The sequence below is a fragment of the Tursiops truncatus genome, chromosome 12 (genome assembly GCF_011762595.2).
Source record: "Tursiops truncatus isolate mTurTru1 chromosome 12, mTurTru1.mat.Y, whole genome shotgun sequence".
In the NCBI taxonomy this organism is placed as follows: Eukaryota; Metazoa; Chordata; class Mammalia; order Artiodactyla; family Delphinidae; genus Tursiops; species Tursiops truncatus.
This window is the reverse complement of record NC_047045.1, coordinates 628,135-642,426: the sequence shown is the minus strand read 5'-3', so window position 1 is coordinate 642,426 and position 14,292 is coordinate 628,135. Positions and strand designations below refer to the sequence as shown.

Genomic DNA, 14,292 nt, shown 5'->3' with positions numbered 1-14,292 from the left:
CTAAGCATATATTACATTAAAAATTCAGTATTTTCAATTTAAGAATTTACCTCCAAGCCATAAATCCTCACTAAGAGATTCTGCAAAAGCACGAGCACCCAGGTCACCAATGAGCTTGTTGCAGTTCAGAGCGATGCGCCTCAAACCAGGCATACAGTCAAGATCAGGTCTCCTGTAACGAAGACTCTCAGCCCAGGTTTCTTCATGCCTTCTGATAGTCTGATACTTCAAAGATTTAATGGGACAAAATTAAGATGTTTCAATAAGGAAACAGGATGTGCCTACTGAGTATGGCTTATTATGTCAGAGATTTACACACACACATATCACGCATATATGCCAGGAGAATCAAGCTGAGAAATTAAACAGTCAGTTCTGCTTTACGAGTCCAGTGACCCACATTCTAGTCGGTCAGTGATTAGATTCCAGCCACTGGATGACCTGTTTTTGAACAGTTATGTAAAGTTGGATAACTCAATTACAGTCTAAGAATTATTTTCCTTATCTTCTAAGTCAGGGAATTGATTCTAAATTCTATCATTGCTGAGGCTCTAAATTTCATCATTCTGTCCTCCAATGGTCTCCAAACACCTGACTGGGCAACCCATAAGAAAACTTTTTAATATGCATCTTATTTTTTAACAAATTATATACACAAAGTTCTATACATATAATTTAGGTACATTATAAACTACACAGATATTTTTTAAATGATACAAAGCTAAATAGGTTCTAATATTTTCTTTTCCTAACTCCTAAGGCATTACTGAATTTTATTTATTTTTAAAAAGTATTTATTTATTTACTTGTTTCTTTGTTTGGCTGTGTTTGGCTGTGCCAGGTCTTTAGTTGCGGCCTGCCGGATCTTTTACTTATTGCATGTGGGATCTAGTTCCTTGAGCAGGGATCGAACACACGCCCCCTGCATTAGGAGCGCAGTGTTAACTGCTGGACCGCCAGGGAAGTCCCAGGCATTATTTTTAAAACTATATTTACAAAATGGATCTTACATGCTACCTAGGGTGTGGACACAAACTTCAGAGGCCTGGACCATGCACAGCCAGTTTGATGTGCCTTGGGAAGATAATGGTTTGACATTTAACCACAAGTCTTGTCTTAAAGACATTCAATTCTTTATATTCATAAAATCAATTTTGGTAACAGGGAACACTGACTTTAAATCAAAAAAGTCTTGTTACATTCTTGAAAACATAAAAGACTCAAAGTGCCTTTGACACTCTAAAAGCAAAATCATTAGTGTCATTTTCCTATTAACAATGGCTTATAAAAGCTCCAAGCAGAAATAACAGCAATCACTTACACAGTGCTTAGCATGTGCCAAGCACTATTTATACAAATGAGTTCATTTAAACCTCACAACGAGGCATAGACGTTAAGTGATTTGTCCATGGTCACTAGCTATGAAAAGGGAGAAAGGGAATTTGAACCTAGGCCATTTGGCTTCGGCACCCAAGTTCTTGACTGTTCTCTACCCGAGGGGTCAATGGACTTGCCCTGTATAGGCTCAAAGAATTTTTCAATTTCTAAAATCTAAATTTAAACATTTCCAGCTTTGTGGGCTATACAGTTTCTGTTGCAACTACTCAACCCCACTGGCGTAGGCTGAAAGTAGCCATAGCTACCATGCAAACAATGGGTTCCACTATGTTCCAAAAAAACTTTCTTTAAAAAATCAGGCGACGGGCTGGATCTGGCCCACCAGCCATAGTTTACCTATCCCTGATGTGCACCATCAAACTATTAAAAAGACTTCATGTCAAATTATTAAATAATTTAGGCCTAAATACAGTAATTATAACCACTGTAAAGTTGTTAAGGCATTAAAAACTGTATTTACAAGTTGCCGATGTAGTGATGTTTATTAGTTTATAAACTACAGCAGCTAATAGACACTTGATTCATTTAAATCTTGAAGACTATAAAGGCATAGTTTCTTCACAGCATCACAATCAATGTTTTCAGTAACTAAAAATACATAGAAGTATTATTATGTATTATATATTAAATCTCCTATTTCTAAAATTAAGTGGACTATCTTTACTAAATGGTAGAATCCCAAACTGAAAACTGGTCTTATTCTTTCAACAAAACGAAAGATGCACTCACAGGTATCAAAAGACAAAAATTAACTGCCATCTGTGTCAATGTATTAATGTGCTTCAATCACATATGTTTTCATGAAAGTTTAAACATAAAATCACCTTTAAGATCTTGGCCACGTAATCTGCTCCCTGCCATGTCAGATTATACCCCGTGAAGTTTACTGTCTTAAGAGTGATAGAGTTCTTTACACCTTGCCAAATAACTAAAAGGAAAAAAAAAAAACCCACACACACAGTAAGATGAAGAGCCTATACATTTGTCAATCTTGACTTATTTGCTTTTCTTGAGTCAATTGGAGGTTTACAGCCACATTCTTAAAATCATTAACTACAATCTTCCCAAACAGGTAATTGATGAACTGATGCATTCTAAAGCTTGTCAGTAACAAAGTTATTCCAGTTTACAGCAACAGTTTAATTCTATTTAGATACTAAAACTGAATACACTGGATACTGCAAACTTTCTTCCCAACCACTCAGTAAAGTACTACATACTTTTGAGACAAAGGAAAAAAAAGAAAAACCTAAAGAGCATAAGACTCTTCCGATTTTCAGTTCCAATGATACATGCCAACCTTGATGATCAATCAGTGATTTAAATGTCAACTATAAACCCAGTATTTTATTAGCTGCTATGCAGTATACTAGAGCAATAGAAGAGGGAGGACCTCAAACCCTCTGTTTCCTCAAATTGAAAGGCAGGCTTCCTTACCCCTTCAGACCACTAATGGACACAGGGAACGTACACTAATGTTTCAGGACCCCAATCAATCACCTGCTTTGTGATTAGGTCCATCATACACCCTCACCAACACCACTGAGTTTGCTGCTCCTACGGGACGTTACATATATTTCCTATTTGAACACATACCACAGTGCATTATAATTATGATTGCAGATAGATGTTCTAACAATTTAAAGAGAATGATGACTTTTTTGCTCTTTACATCTTGCTATTTCCCTTCCCATAATATTTCTTGACGAGAAACCATAAAAATATAAAGAAACACAAAAAACAGGAAATATACAAAACATGTGGTTTGTGGCTTAACACAAACTTAAGTAAGATTAATTCTGACAGTATCCAGCATGACAAACTTCCATGGTACAAATGAGAATGGACCAAGGTTTGAGCAGGTACAGGAGACAATCCACGCATGCACAACACCAAGAAAAGGTAGACAGGAAAAGGTAGACAGACATGGTGTGTAGGAAATCACGAGACCAGTCCGATGGGAAGAGACTTAAACAAGACTGAAACTCACTTTCGAAACCTCCGTCTCCAACTGGACAATTCGCAAGACACAGGTTCACCAAAGTGGCCAAATATTCAATCCCTTTAATGGGGAGGAACAGTTTAAAATTTTATTGCTTTAGTTTGCCCCAAAAGCAACTATCAAAGGTTGGCAGGACACAATGAAGGCTTAATTTTGTTAACATAGTTAAGTCTCTCTCTCTCAGAACTAGCCCACTTAGCTCCAGGTTCCTTAGCGCACCCGATGCACTTACACAGCCTTCATGAGCTTTACACAACTGGAAGGTCACATCTTTATTTCTTACCGCAGGAACACGACTTCTGTAAACTTCATTTCTGTCACAACCTAAAGCAAAAATATTGTAAAATGAGTGGTTTAAACCATACATTTTATCATCATTAAAAAGCACCTAAATAAAAAGAAAAAAAGCATCTGCTCTGTGCTAAGGATTAGAAACGACTCCTGCCCTTAAAGCCTTCATTAAGGAGGAAGATGTATAAACTCAAAATTTCAATCACATGAGATAAATAAACATAACCTTTATGCATAGAGGTGCCTATGGAGGCAAAAAGTTATATCTAAGTGACAGCTTCATGAGAACCCTGAAGTAGAATCTAGAAAGATGAGGCTATGCAGAGTTGGAGTAGGAGGTGCATTAACTGCAGAGGGAACATCTGTGAAAAGACACTCAAGCCTGACTCCTGCTGGGCACTGTAAATACTTCAGGTGGGGACGACTAAAGGCCAGGGGTCCAAGTGTGAGAAGAGACACAAAGGAAAATAGAGATGCTGGCAGAAGCAAGCCTGGGAGAGAGCATGGCTTTTATCCCACAGGTGACGAGGCCTGGGACTACCACTAGCTGAGTAAGGGTGCCTCCGCTGATTAGAAAAAGGCGCCCCGCTGCTGAAGGACCAATTAGACAAAGGGAGTGATCCCACAAAGTTCCCCTTCCTCAGGGCCAAAGAACGCCATGACGGGGCTTCCCTGGTGGCGCAGTGGTTGAGAGTCCGCCTGCCGATGCAGGGGACACGGGTTCGTGCCCCAGTCCGGGAAGATTCCACATGCCACGGAGCGACTAGGTCCGTGAGCCATGGCCGCTGAGCCTGCGCGTGCGGAGCCTATGCTCCACAACGGGAGAGGCCACAACTGTGAGAGGCCCGTGTACCGCAAAAAAAAAAAAAAGAGCCCCATGAGGCTTGGCCCAGCACAGTGCAGACTACACGCCTCCGTGTAGAGCACACGCTGGGTGGCTAGTATGAACTAACTCTGTGTGGGCAAGCCATTAGCAGCATTATTTTAAGCATAGCTTTTTATGTTACAAGATCACTCAACCCGAGTAGGCAGATAGAGGAGCTGAGCCCAGGAGCTGCGAAAGCACCCAGGAGTTTCTGCCATAGTCTGGGCAAAATGTAATATGGATGAAGAAGCAAATTTAAGAGGAGGCCAAAATCTACAAGCTAGCCCCACTGGATTCAAGACATAAAGGAAGTTCAGTGAAGGAACTCTGAAGAGAAAGGGCTCAACAATAAATTTTTGTTACATTCAATGTAAAATATGTGGCAAAATTAAGTACAGTGGCCTTTAAGGTCCTTTCCAGCTCTAATTTCTTTTGATTTCTAACTTATTACTCTGCTTAAGTAAAGTCCCTTCAGAGGTACAGAACAGTTCTTACACCTGAATGGGATGCAAAGAATAATCTGACTTCTGTTCACCAGGGGATGAATTGAACTGTCCTTGCAGGAGAGAGAACAGATGGTGTGAACCCCAGATCCTAGTAAAGGGCCAGGCACACGATAAGTATTCAGCTTTTCGAAAACAAACGAAAAATCATTTCCTTTCCTAGATCTTCACACCCTTCCTCTGCTGGCTACTTTCTCTCAGCTTATAAACATCCTCAAATATACCCACTTAAAAAACTCTCAGACCTATGACTCTTTGGATATTCTTGTGGATAACCTAAGTCTCTCCCATGCCTTCAAACACCTGTCCTTCCAGAAAGCCCAGATCTGTATCTTGGGCCCAGACCTGGCCCCTCTACCAGGCCCCTCTAAAGCACTGAAGATCAAGTAAGATCCTCTCCCCACCTCCAATCCCTCTCTACTGTGCTCTGTATCTCACAAAAAGATGCAGCTGTAAACTGTCACCCACTCTTGCTGCCCTCCCTTTTCTAACTGGTCACCAGGCCTCACCCATTCTCTCTCAGATCTGCAAAATCCAGTCCCACCTTTTATAACTTAAGTGGGACCCTTTGATTACAATTCACGCTGCACCCAATCAACTGCCTTCCACATGGAGGTCCCAGTGAGCCTCTAAACCAGAATTCCATTTCACTGTTCTTTGGTGTTTCCCACAGCCTTCAGGATAAACATCCAAACTTCTGACATGACAAACAAGGCCCCTTTCTGTGGGGCCCCACTAGGTTTCCAGTATCAACTCTCATTGCTTTCCCAAACCCTGAGTTCCAGTCCTGTACCTGAGTTTTGCCATATTTTTTTATATTTCTCAAACTTTGACACACACTGCTCCCTCCTGCCACCCCAGGAGCTTCTACATATCCTTAGAAAGGATGGCACCTCCTCCAAGAGCCTACCCTGAACTTTCCCTTCCAAGATTCTATGCTCTGCAAAGGGGAAAGATGGCGGGGAGGGATACATTAGGAGTTTGGGAATAACATATACACACGACTATATATAAAATAGATAATCAACAAGGACCTACTGCATAGCACAGGGAACTCTACTCCGTATCCTGTAACAAACTGTACGGGAAAAGAATCTGAAAAGGAATGGATATATGTATAACTGAATCACTTTGCTGTACACCTGAAACTAACACAATATTGTAAATCAACGATACTCCAATATAAAATAAAAATTAAATTAAAGAAAAAAGAGATTCTATGCTTTGTAGCACCAGAACTCACTTCTTCCAGAACACTGACTACTGTGCTTGTGTTTACTTGCCACCCAGTAGAAGGGGAGCTTACCTAGGGCAGAAGCGTCGTCTCCAGCAGCCCTTGGTTCTGACAACTCATTCAAGTACCAGGATACTTTACACACATATCCTGCTTAATTAATTCTAAGAACCCACAGAAAGAGTGGTTTTTAATGTCATTTTACAAGTGTGGGGATTGTAGCGCAAAAGAAACCTGCCCAGGCCACAGAGAGCATAAGTCCTGGAATTCAAACTCTAAGCTGCCTTCACACTGGTGCTCTTTCCACTATAGGATACTATTGAAAAAAAATTTCTTTTTCCTGAGCCCTGTTTGAATGGAAAGGAAATGAAGCTGGGATATATCAATTTCCTAATCGCTTTGGTCTGTACCAGGCAAAGTCATTCAACACACCAGGTAACATCTGTGCAACCATTAACGACGCTCCAAACTGTGCTAAGTGTTCTACATTGTAGAGTCTATAAGCATTAACAGAGTGAGACCTTGTAACCTCCACAGAGAGTGGGTCCTGTTAAGCCCATGCAACAGATGAGAACACTGAGACCTAGAAGCCTTAAAGCACTCGGCCGGGGTCACCGAGCTGGCAGGGGTCCTAAGCCGCACGCCCCGTCTAGTGCACGCACACCCGGGCACCGGGCACCGGTTCTAGTGCCCACCCTCCACCTTGCACCATCTAAAACCCCGCTTCTCAGCGCCCACATGAGGGCCCCTGGAAGCGGGAACTACAAACCTATCTCGCCAAGCCGTGGCTGGAAGAAACTCTGGATACAGATCACGGGCAGAGGGTGCTCATGAGCGGCGTCCAGTCAACCCCACGGAGGCGGTCGGCGTTGAAGTCCAGCAGCCCTCCCGCAGGGAAGCGCGAACGGCGGGCAGAGGCAGCGAGTCCTGCAGCGCACACAGCTCCTCACAGCGCCAGAAGTCGGCCACGCTGTCGCGGCGCAGCTTCACCGAGTGATCATGGCCGGAGCGTGGCCTCGGGGACGCTGGCTGCGGACACGACGCCCACAGCCGCCTGGCGGTCCCTGCTCGCCTCCCGGCCCCTCGGGCGCCCACCGCCCGGCGGCTGCGGCGCCGCAGCGTGGGCAGGACCCACGTAGCAGGCGGAAGACGCAGGGCCACGGGCCCCAGCTACGCCAGCCCCCTCCATGCCACGACCCCGTGACCCCGCATCGCCGGCTGTTGGCGCCGGCCTCAACGCCCCGCGAGACGCGGCGCGGCGGTTTAAACTTCCGGGCGGGACCTTGGAGGCGGGGCTCGAGGACGTCAGCGCACGCCCTGTGCGCCAGCACGCAGCCCCGCCTCCCAAGGGGACCCGGCTTGAGGAGCAGTGGTGGAAGCTTCGAGACTAGGACGGCGCGAAAGGTAGGCGGTGTGGAGAATTTGGGGTTTCGAAAACGCGTTTGCTGACTGATCCAAACAAAAGTGAGACATGATTGTATCAGCGCATTTTAAAAGTAAACTCCCACTAAGTGTCTGTGCTCGCGCCGCCCAGGAGAGAGTGTGCACTTCGTGAGGGACACAGGAAAGGCTGAGTGAACGTTTGCCTGTGGTCCGTTACCTGGTGCGCGGGTGTGTGAATTTCTGCGGAGAGCCCTTAATTTCTGTAGTTTCTGCTGACTTGACACGGTGGTTGGCAAACGGTGACGTGTTCCGTGCATTCAGGACATGATCGTGGTTACTAATAATCACTTTGTTTATTTATTTGTACTGACAACTCCGAGAATTTACTACTGAATATCCACTTTACAGAGGAGAAACTGAGGCGTAGGAAGTGAAGTGACTGAGTGAGAGGAAGGACTCAGACGATTGGTGTCAGTAAATTAACCCTGCAAGGAGGCCGTTAGACCGCAGTGGCTCTAGTGATGCGGCTGCTTACGTAAACCAACCAAAATCTAAGCCTGTCAACGCCTCAGGGTGACGAAAACCGCTGAGGACAACCAGTCACAAACCACCAACTAGGCGTTAAAGCCATAGCAAATCAGTCATTTCCTTGCTCTGCTTCTGCCCTTTTAAAATAAACATCTCTGCAGCTCCTGTGGCTGGAGTGCTCCTCACCTCTTCCGCATTGTGGTGCCTGAATTGAATCTATTTTTGCTCACATAAAGTGTTAAAACTTTAAATATGCCTCAGTTTGTCTTCTAAGATTGGCCGTAGAAGTTGGATTTGTGTCCAGTTTCTAGAACAGTGGTCGTCCTCTGGTCAGGCCTTAGGCGTTACGTGTACAACGTTCCTCTTCTACCACCACCTTCTGGATGCCTCCACCCACTACCAGCTCCCACGCATCAGATCCCCTAGATGTGGTCAGCAGTGGCTTTTACATGCAACGTGCTCACATTATAACATCGCAGACACTCCTGTGTCCTCCAGCCAGTGTGTGAAGTGAAACATTACCATTCCTGTTGAAGAGTCCCTGGTGTGACCACTTTCCCAAACACAGCCACTCCCCAGCTGACCCTGGACTGTATTTTCTTTGGGGTCTGTTTTTCTTCAGATGATTTTCTAGTAATTTATACAAATATGTGAATCTGGATAAACTAATATATTTTACTCTCAATTTCAGGTTGCGTCCTTTGCTCTCCAGCAATCATTGGAGTGCTGTTTTCAATATGTCCACGCAGGGATTCAAAATAACAAAAATGCTTTTGAAAAATAATGTCGTAGGTTGACAGAGTGGTTTATAAATTATAGCATATGCTTATGCTCTTAATTCTTCCTCACAACCCTGCTTATCATGGCTGGAATTGCTGCTACCCCTGTGGGGTCAGCTGTGGGCTGGCTGTAGCCGGGCTGGGGGACTGACGGGGCCACATGCCTCTTATGCCCCAGCTAGTAACTGGGGCTTGTGCTCATGGCGGTAGCAGTGCTCCGAGAGGGAGAGTAGAAGCATCGTGGGACCTAGTTCTGAGCTGGCACACCATCATTTCTGCTGCCTTCTATTGGCCATGGCAAGTCACCTAACTTTAAGGGTGGGGAAATCAAGTCTGCCTCTTGATGGGAGAAGTTGGAATGTTACATTACAAAGAGTGAGGACACAAGGAGTCAACCTGGAGCTATTTTTGCAATTTGGGATGGCGCTTGTTGCCTTCCTCGAGGAGGACGTCCAAAACCATTTTTCAAACATCTCAGGTTCCTGTAAATCTCCACCTCTGGTTTGGCGACCCATAAAAATTCCCAGTCAGTTTTGGTGAGGGGACAGTTGGTGACAGTGTTGTCTTTCGAAATGAGTAGTTCCGTTACCGACGATACTTTGCTCCCCATACATTATTTATAAGGTTTCCCTGTTTGTATGTGCAAACTATTTGTGTGTATATTTTGAGAAATACATTGTACAGGCCTCTTTTTTATTTCTTCCACACACCCTAGAGATGTCATAGAGGCGGTAAATGTGTCCAACTTTTTGAGAAATTGGAACAATCAAGACTTACCTGTATGGAATGCTGTTAACGATGTCAATTCCCGCGACAGTACCTTTCATCTGAGACACTTAGGGACTGTTAACAGATTAAAAGTAGTAAAAGACACGGATAGAGAGAATTTTCATTATCTTGTGCTCTGAAATCTTGGATTTTCGTTGGTTTGAAAGGGCCTGAAAATGTATTTTTTTTTAGTAGGGACATAGAAGCCTCTAGCGGTATTCTTAATAAAGCAAGGTGAGTTATAAGCAATCATCTGATGGAGGGTAAATGTACCACACTCCAGTTTAAGAAAAATACAATATAAAAGTCTTACCATGGAAGAAAATCTTTATATGATCTCTTGTAAAAAAAGCTTCAAGAAACATAAAGACATGACACCGTATTCAGTTTCAAGTCAGTGACTTGTAAGCAAGGCAAAGCAAAGACAGTCTGATTAAGGCCGTTGCATTGTTCTGGCATTTTTTAGGTCTCACCCATTTCTGTGGCCTTTTTAGAACCTAAGCTTCTAGGGCACAGAGAACTTCATCTTGACGTAGGGCTGAGCAAATGCACGGAGCATTTCTCAATAAGTAGGCATTAAATTCTTAGTCCAGAAGGGGCCTTGAGATGCCCTCTCTTTACTCCTTGGTAGAACTGTTTTAACCATCCCCCGAAAAGAGATTTTTTTCTTTAAATCTCAAAATTCAGAGATTCCACAATCAGAACTTCCTTTTCATATTGCCATGTGGTCTGCTGTGGGCATCTGTCGAATGGTGTGAACTCTGCGTGGGGAGTCTGGCCTACCCTCGAGGCCCACGGTTTGGGCTGCGGTGGTGCCATGCTGTGCTCAGGGGCCTTCTTTTTTGGAAGTCTGGGCTCCAGTGAGCCTTGGTCATGCTCTTTTATGGAACCTTGGGTGCTAGACCACTCTGACCCTCAGTCTCTTTTGCAGGTTCTGGGGAGGATTAAATGAGCTCATGTGATATCCAGGTGACTGAGGCAGAGTCGGCTCGGGATGAATCTTTGCTTCGTTTTCATTAGCTGCGGAGAAGACGATGACAGCTTGGTGCCTCTCCAACTTTAATATGGGTATGCCTCTCTTGTGGATCTTGTTAAATGCAGGCTGGTATTCAGTAGTTCTGGGTGGGGCCTGGATTCTGTGCTTCTAACAAGCTCCTAGGTGACGGTGACGCTGAGGGCAAGGGTTTGGCACCTGCGTTTCTCCCTTTCCGGAAGAGCAGGATGTCTGCCGCACCCCCACCCGAGAGGAGAAAACATCCGCAACGTGACTACTAGGAACCAGCTTCCCTCACAGGCAAGGGACCTGTGCCACTGCTCCCAACCATTCTGTCTGAGGCGCAGCAAGCCAAAACACTGAAATGCTGAGGTTTGCAGCAAAGAGGAGGTTTATTCTCAGGGCAGTCAAGCGAGGACGTGATGTGACAATAGGTCTCAAATCCGCCTCCCCAAAGGCAAGGGGCTTTGGGTATCTGTGGGATAAAGAGTAAAGAAGCAGGGCAGAGACGTTGTTTAAGATCTAACTCGGCTTGGCGGTCACAAAGATAAGGATTGAGAAGTAGTCCCCTGGACTTGTCAACGGAGAAATCATTGGGGGCTTCAAGGAGATCAGTTTCACGAGAGTAGTGGGGCAGAAACCAGATCGCAGTGTAGATGGGAGGGGAGAAATGGGGGGCAAGTCAAGAAATTGATGGCAAAGGGAAAGAAGGGAGGGGTGGATAGGAGGACAGGAGAATGGAATGGAGGAGAGCATTTCCTTGTGGCTCTTTAATATGGCTGGGAGGGGCCAAAAGAGAAGGAGAGCGTGAAGGTGTAGGAAGAGGGGGTGGCATCCCGAGCCCAAGGAGGACTGGCCCCTGTCTTCAGCTCCCACCAGCTGGATGGTCCCTCCCTCTAGCTTTCCACGTAGGCTGTGGAAGTTGCCCCTTGCCTCCTTGGATCAGCTGCCCTTGATTCGTTCGTCCTTTTCTTATTTCTCAGCACATCTGGGTCATACGTTATGTGAAGACAAACAAATCACCACTGATGCTTAATTTTCTTGAAAAATGCCCCAGGCAGGTACCATTTTGGAGAACTACCTATTGTGCCTCAGCAAGCCAAAGTAGCCCATTTTTCCTCTCTCATTGGGAGAGATTGCTGTTTCTTGGAGAACCTGATGAAGAGGGTGACTCGCGCTTAGGAATAAGGTTGCTTGAAAAGTGCAAAAGGTGAGGTAGTTTGGCTCTGAGGGGCCTCTGAGGCCTGAGACTTCCTGAGAGATGGCAGACTCACAGCTCCCATTTCCCTCTGACCCTGGGCTATGAGCTCATCAAATGAGATGGTAAATAAAGTCACTGACATGGTTTAAAGGATAATTTTGTTCTCTCTTGTTCACTCAGAGCAAATTGAATGGAATTTGCATACAACATATGGATGAACTATCCATACGATGGGGCTTGACCATATCCTCGTGGTTCCCCTTCCCTTTTCTACCTCTGGGCCCTTTATCTCTGCAGACTTAACCCCACACCATCAGTCCACCCAGTCGGTCCACTGGACGTCTCTTCCTCTTTCGCATCTGGTCGTTGTCGTCACCTTGTTCTCCACTACCGCCTCCTGCAGTAGCTGTTAGGTCCAGAGAGGTTGGTTCACTGTGAGCAGGTAACTGTCAACTCCATGGACAGGTGGAAGTGACTTGGCAGCCGGGATGCGCCCACCCTGAGTTCATCATACCAATGAGGGTCAAGGAGAATGGGGATGCAGCTGGTCTGCAGAGCCCCGGCAGTTCTGAGACACATGTTCCTGGATCCACACGTTGCTCCATACCCAGCCTTGCCTTTCTTTTTTCTCTCTCTTGACTCCATCCAGGTTTCTGCTCTCCTTGTCCCTTTGGGGAGGGAGGCCAGTACCAGTCCAGGTGTAGTCCCCCAAAGCGTCCTACTTCCAAGCGTTACGTAGGCTTGTATATCCACTTGCTTGGGTTGCCCTGGCATTCGTGCCAACAAGTTGAGTGGTTTAAGCCCTAGGCTCTCTTTTCTGGCAAGAATGTGCCTAAAAATCTCCACCTCTGGTTTGGTGGCCCCTAAAAATTCCCAGTCAGTTTTGGTGAGGGGACACTTGGTGACAGTGTTGTCTTTCGAAATGAGTAGTTCCGTTACCGACGATACTTTGCTCCCCATACATTATTTATAAGGTTTCCCTGTTTGTATGTGCAAACTATTTGTGTGTATATTTTGAGAAATACATTGTACAGGCCTCTTTTTTATTTCTTCCACACACCCTAGAGATGTCATAGAGGCGGTAAATGTGTCCAACTTTTTGAGAAATTGGAACAATCAAGACTTACCTGTATGGAATGCTGTTAACGATGTCAATTCCCGCGACAGTACCTTTCATCTGAGACACTTAGGGACTGTTAACAGATTAAAAGTAGTAAAAGACACGGATAGAGAGAATTTTCATTATCTTGTGCTCTGAAATCTTGGATTTTCGTTGGTTTGAAAGGGCCTGAAAATGTATTTTTTTTTAGTAGGGACATAGAAGCCTCTAGCGGTATTCTTAATAAAGCAAGGTGAGTTATAAGCAATCATCTGATGGAGGGTAAATGTACCACACTCCAGTTTAAGAAAAATACAATATAAAAGTTTTACCATGTTAGAAAATCTTTATATGATCTTTTGTAAAAAAAAAAAAAAAAGCTTCAAGAAACATAAAGACATGACACCGTATTCAGTTTCAAGTCAGTGACTTGTAAGCAAGGCAAAGCAAAGACAGTCTGATTAAGGCCGTTGCATCGTTCTGGCATTTTTTAGGTCTCACCCATTTCTGTGGCCCTTTTAGAACCTAAGCTTCTAGGGCACAGAGAACTTCATCTTGACGTAGGGCTGAGCAAATGCACGGAGCATTTCTCAATAAGTAGGCATTAAATTCTTAGTCCAGAAGGGGCCTTGAGATGCCCTCCCTTTACTCCTTGGTAGAACTGTTTTAACCATCCCGCGAAAACAGATTTTTTTCTTTAAATCTCAAAATTCAGAGATTCCACAATCAGAACTTCCTTCTCATATTGCCATGTGGTCTGCTGTGGGCATCTGTCGAATGGTGTGAACTCTGCGTGGGGAGTCTGGCCTACCCTCGAGGCCCACGGTTTGGGCTGCGGTGGTGCCATGCTGTGCTCAGGGGCCTTCTTTTTTGGAAGTCTGGGCTCCAGTGAGCCTTGGTCATGCTCTTTTATGGAACCTTGGGTGCTAGACCACTCTGACCCTCAGTCTCTTTTGCAGGTTCTGGGGAGGATTAAATGAGCTCATGTGATATCCAGGTGACTGAGGCAGAGTCGGCTCGGGATGAATCTTTGCTTCGTTTTCATTAGCTGCGGAGAAGACGATGACAGCTTGGTGCCTCTCCAACTTTAATATGGGTATGCCTCTCTTGTGGATCTTGTTAAATGCAGGCTGGTATTCAGTAGTTCTGGGTGGGGCCTGGATTCTGTGCTTCTAACAAGCTCCTAGGTGACGGTGACGCTGAGGGCAAGGGTTTGGCACCTGCGTTTCTCCCTTTCCGGAAGAGCA

General features: G+C 45.0%; 1 protein-coding gene and 1 long non-coding RNA gene across 2 annotated transcripts in view; one reads left to right on the top strand and one right to left on the bottom strand.

The window, feature by feature from the left end:
- The window catches only part of LOC117307537 (centrosomal protein of 78 kDa-like), a 28,745-nt gene extending 21,782 nt beyond the window's left edge, over window positions 1-6,963 (bottom strand). The window contains exons 1-2 of the mRNA XM_073789322.1: window positions 3,633-6,963; window positions 51-225 (exon numbers count right to left, since the gene is read on the bottom strand). Coding sequence (XP_073645423.1) covers window positions 51-225; window positions 3,633-3,767 — 310 coding nt within the window. The 5' untranslated portion in view covers window positions 3,768-6,963. The remainder of the gene's footprint in view (window positions 1-50; window positions 226-3,632) is intronic.
- Window positions 6,964-7,596: 633 nt separating this feature from the next.
- Window positions 7,597-14,292, top strand: part of LOC117314454 (uncharacterized) — a 30,888-nt gene continuing 24,192 nt past the window's right edge. The window contains exons 1-3 of the long non-coding RNA XR_012324658.1: window positions 7,597-7,697; window positions 10,683-10,819; window positions 14,005-14,141. This is a non-coding gene — a long non-coding RNA (uncharacterized lncRNA). The remainder of the gene's footprint in view (window positions 7,698-10,682; window positions 10,820-14,004; window positions 14,142-14,292) is intronic.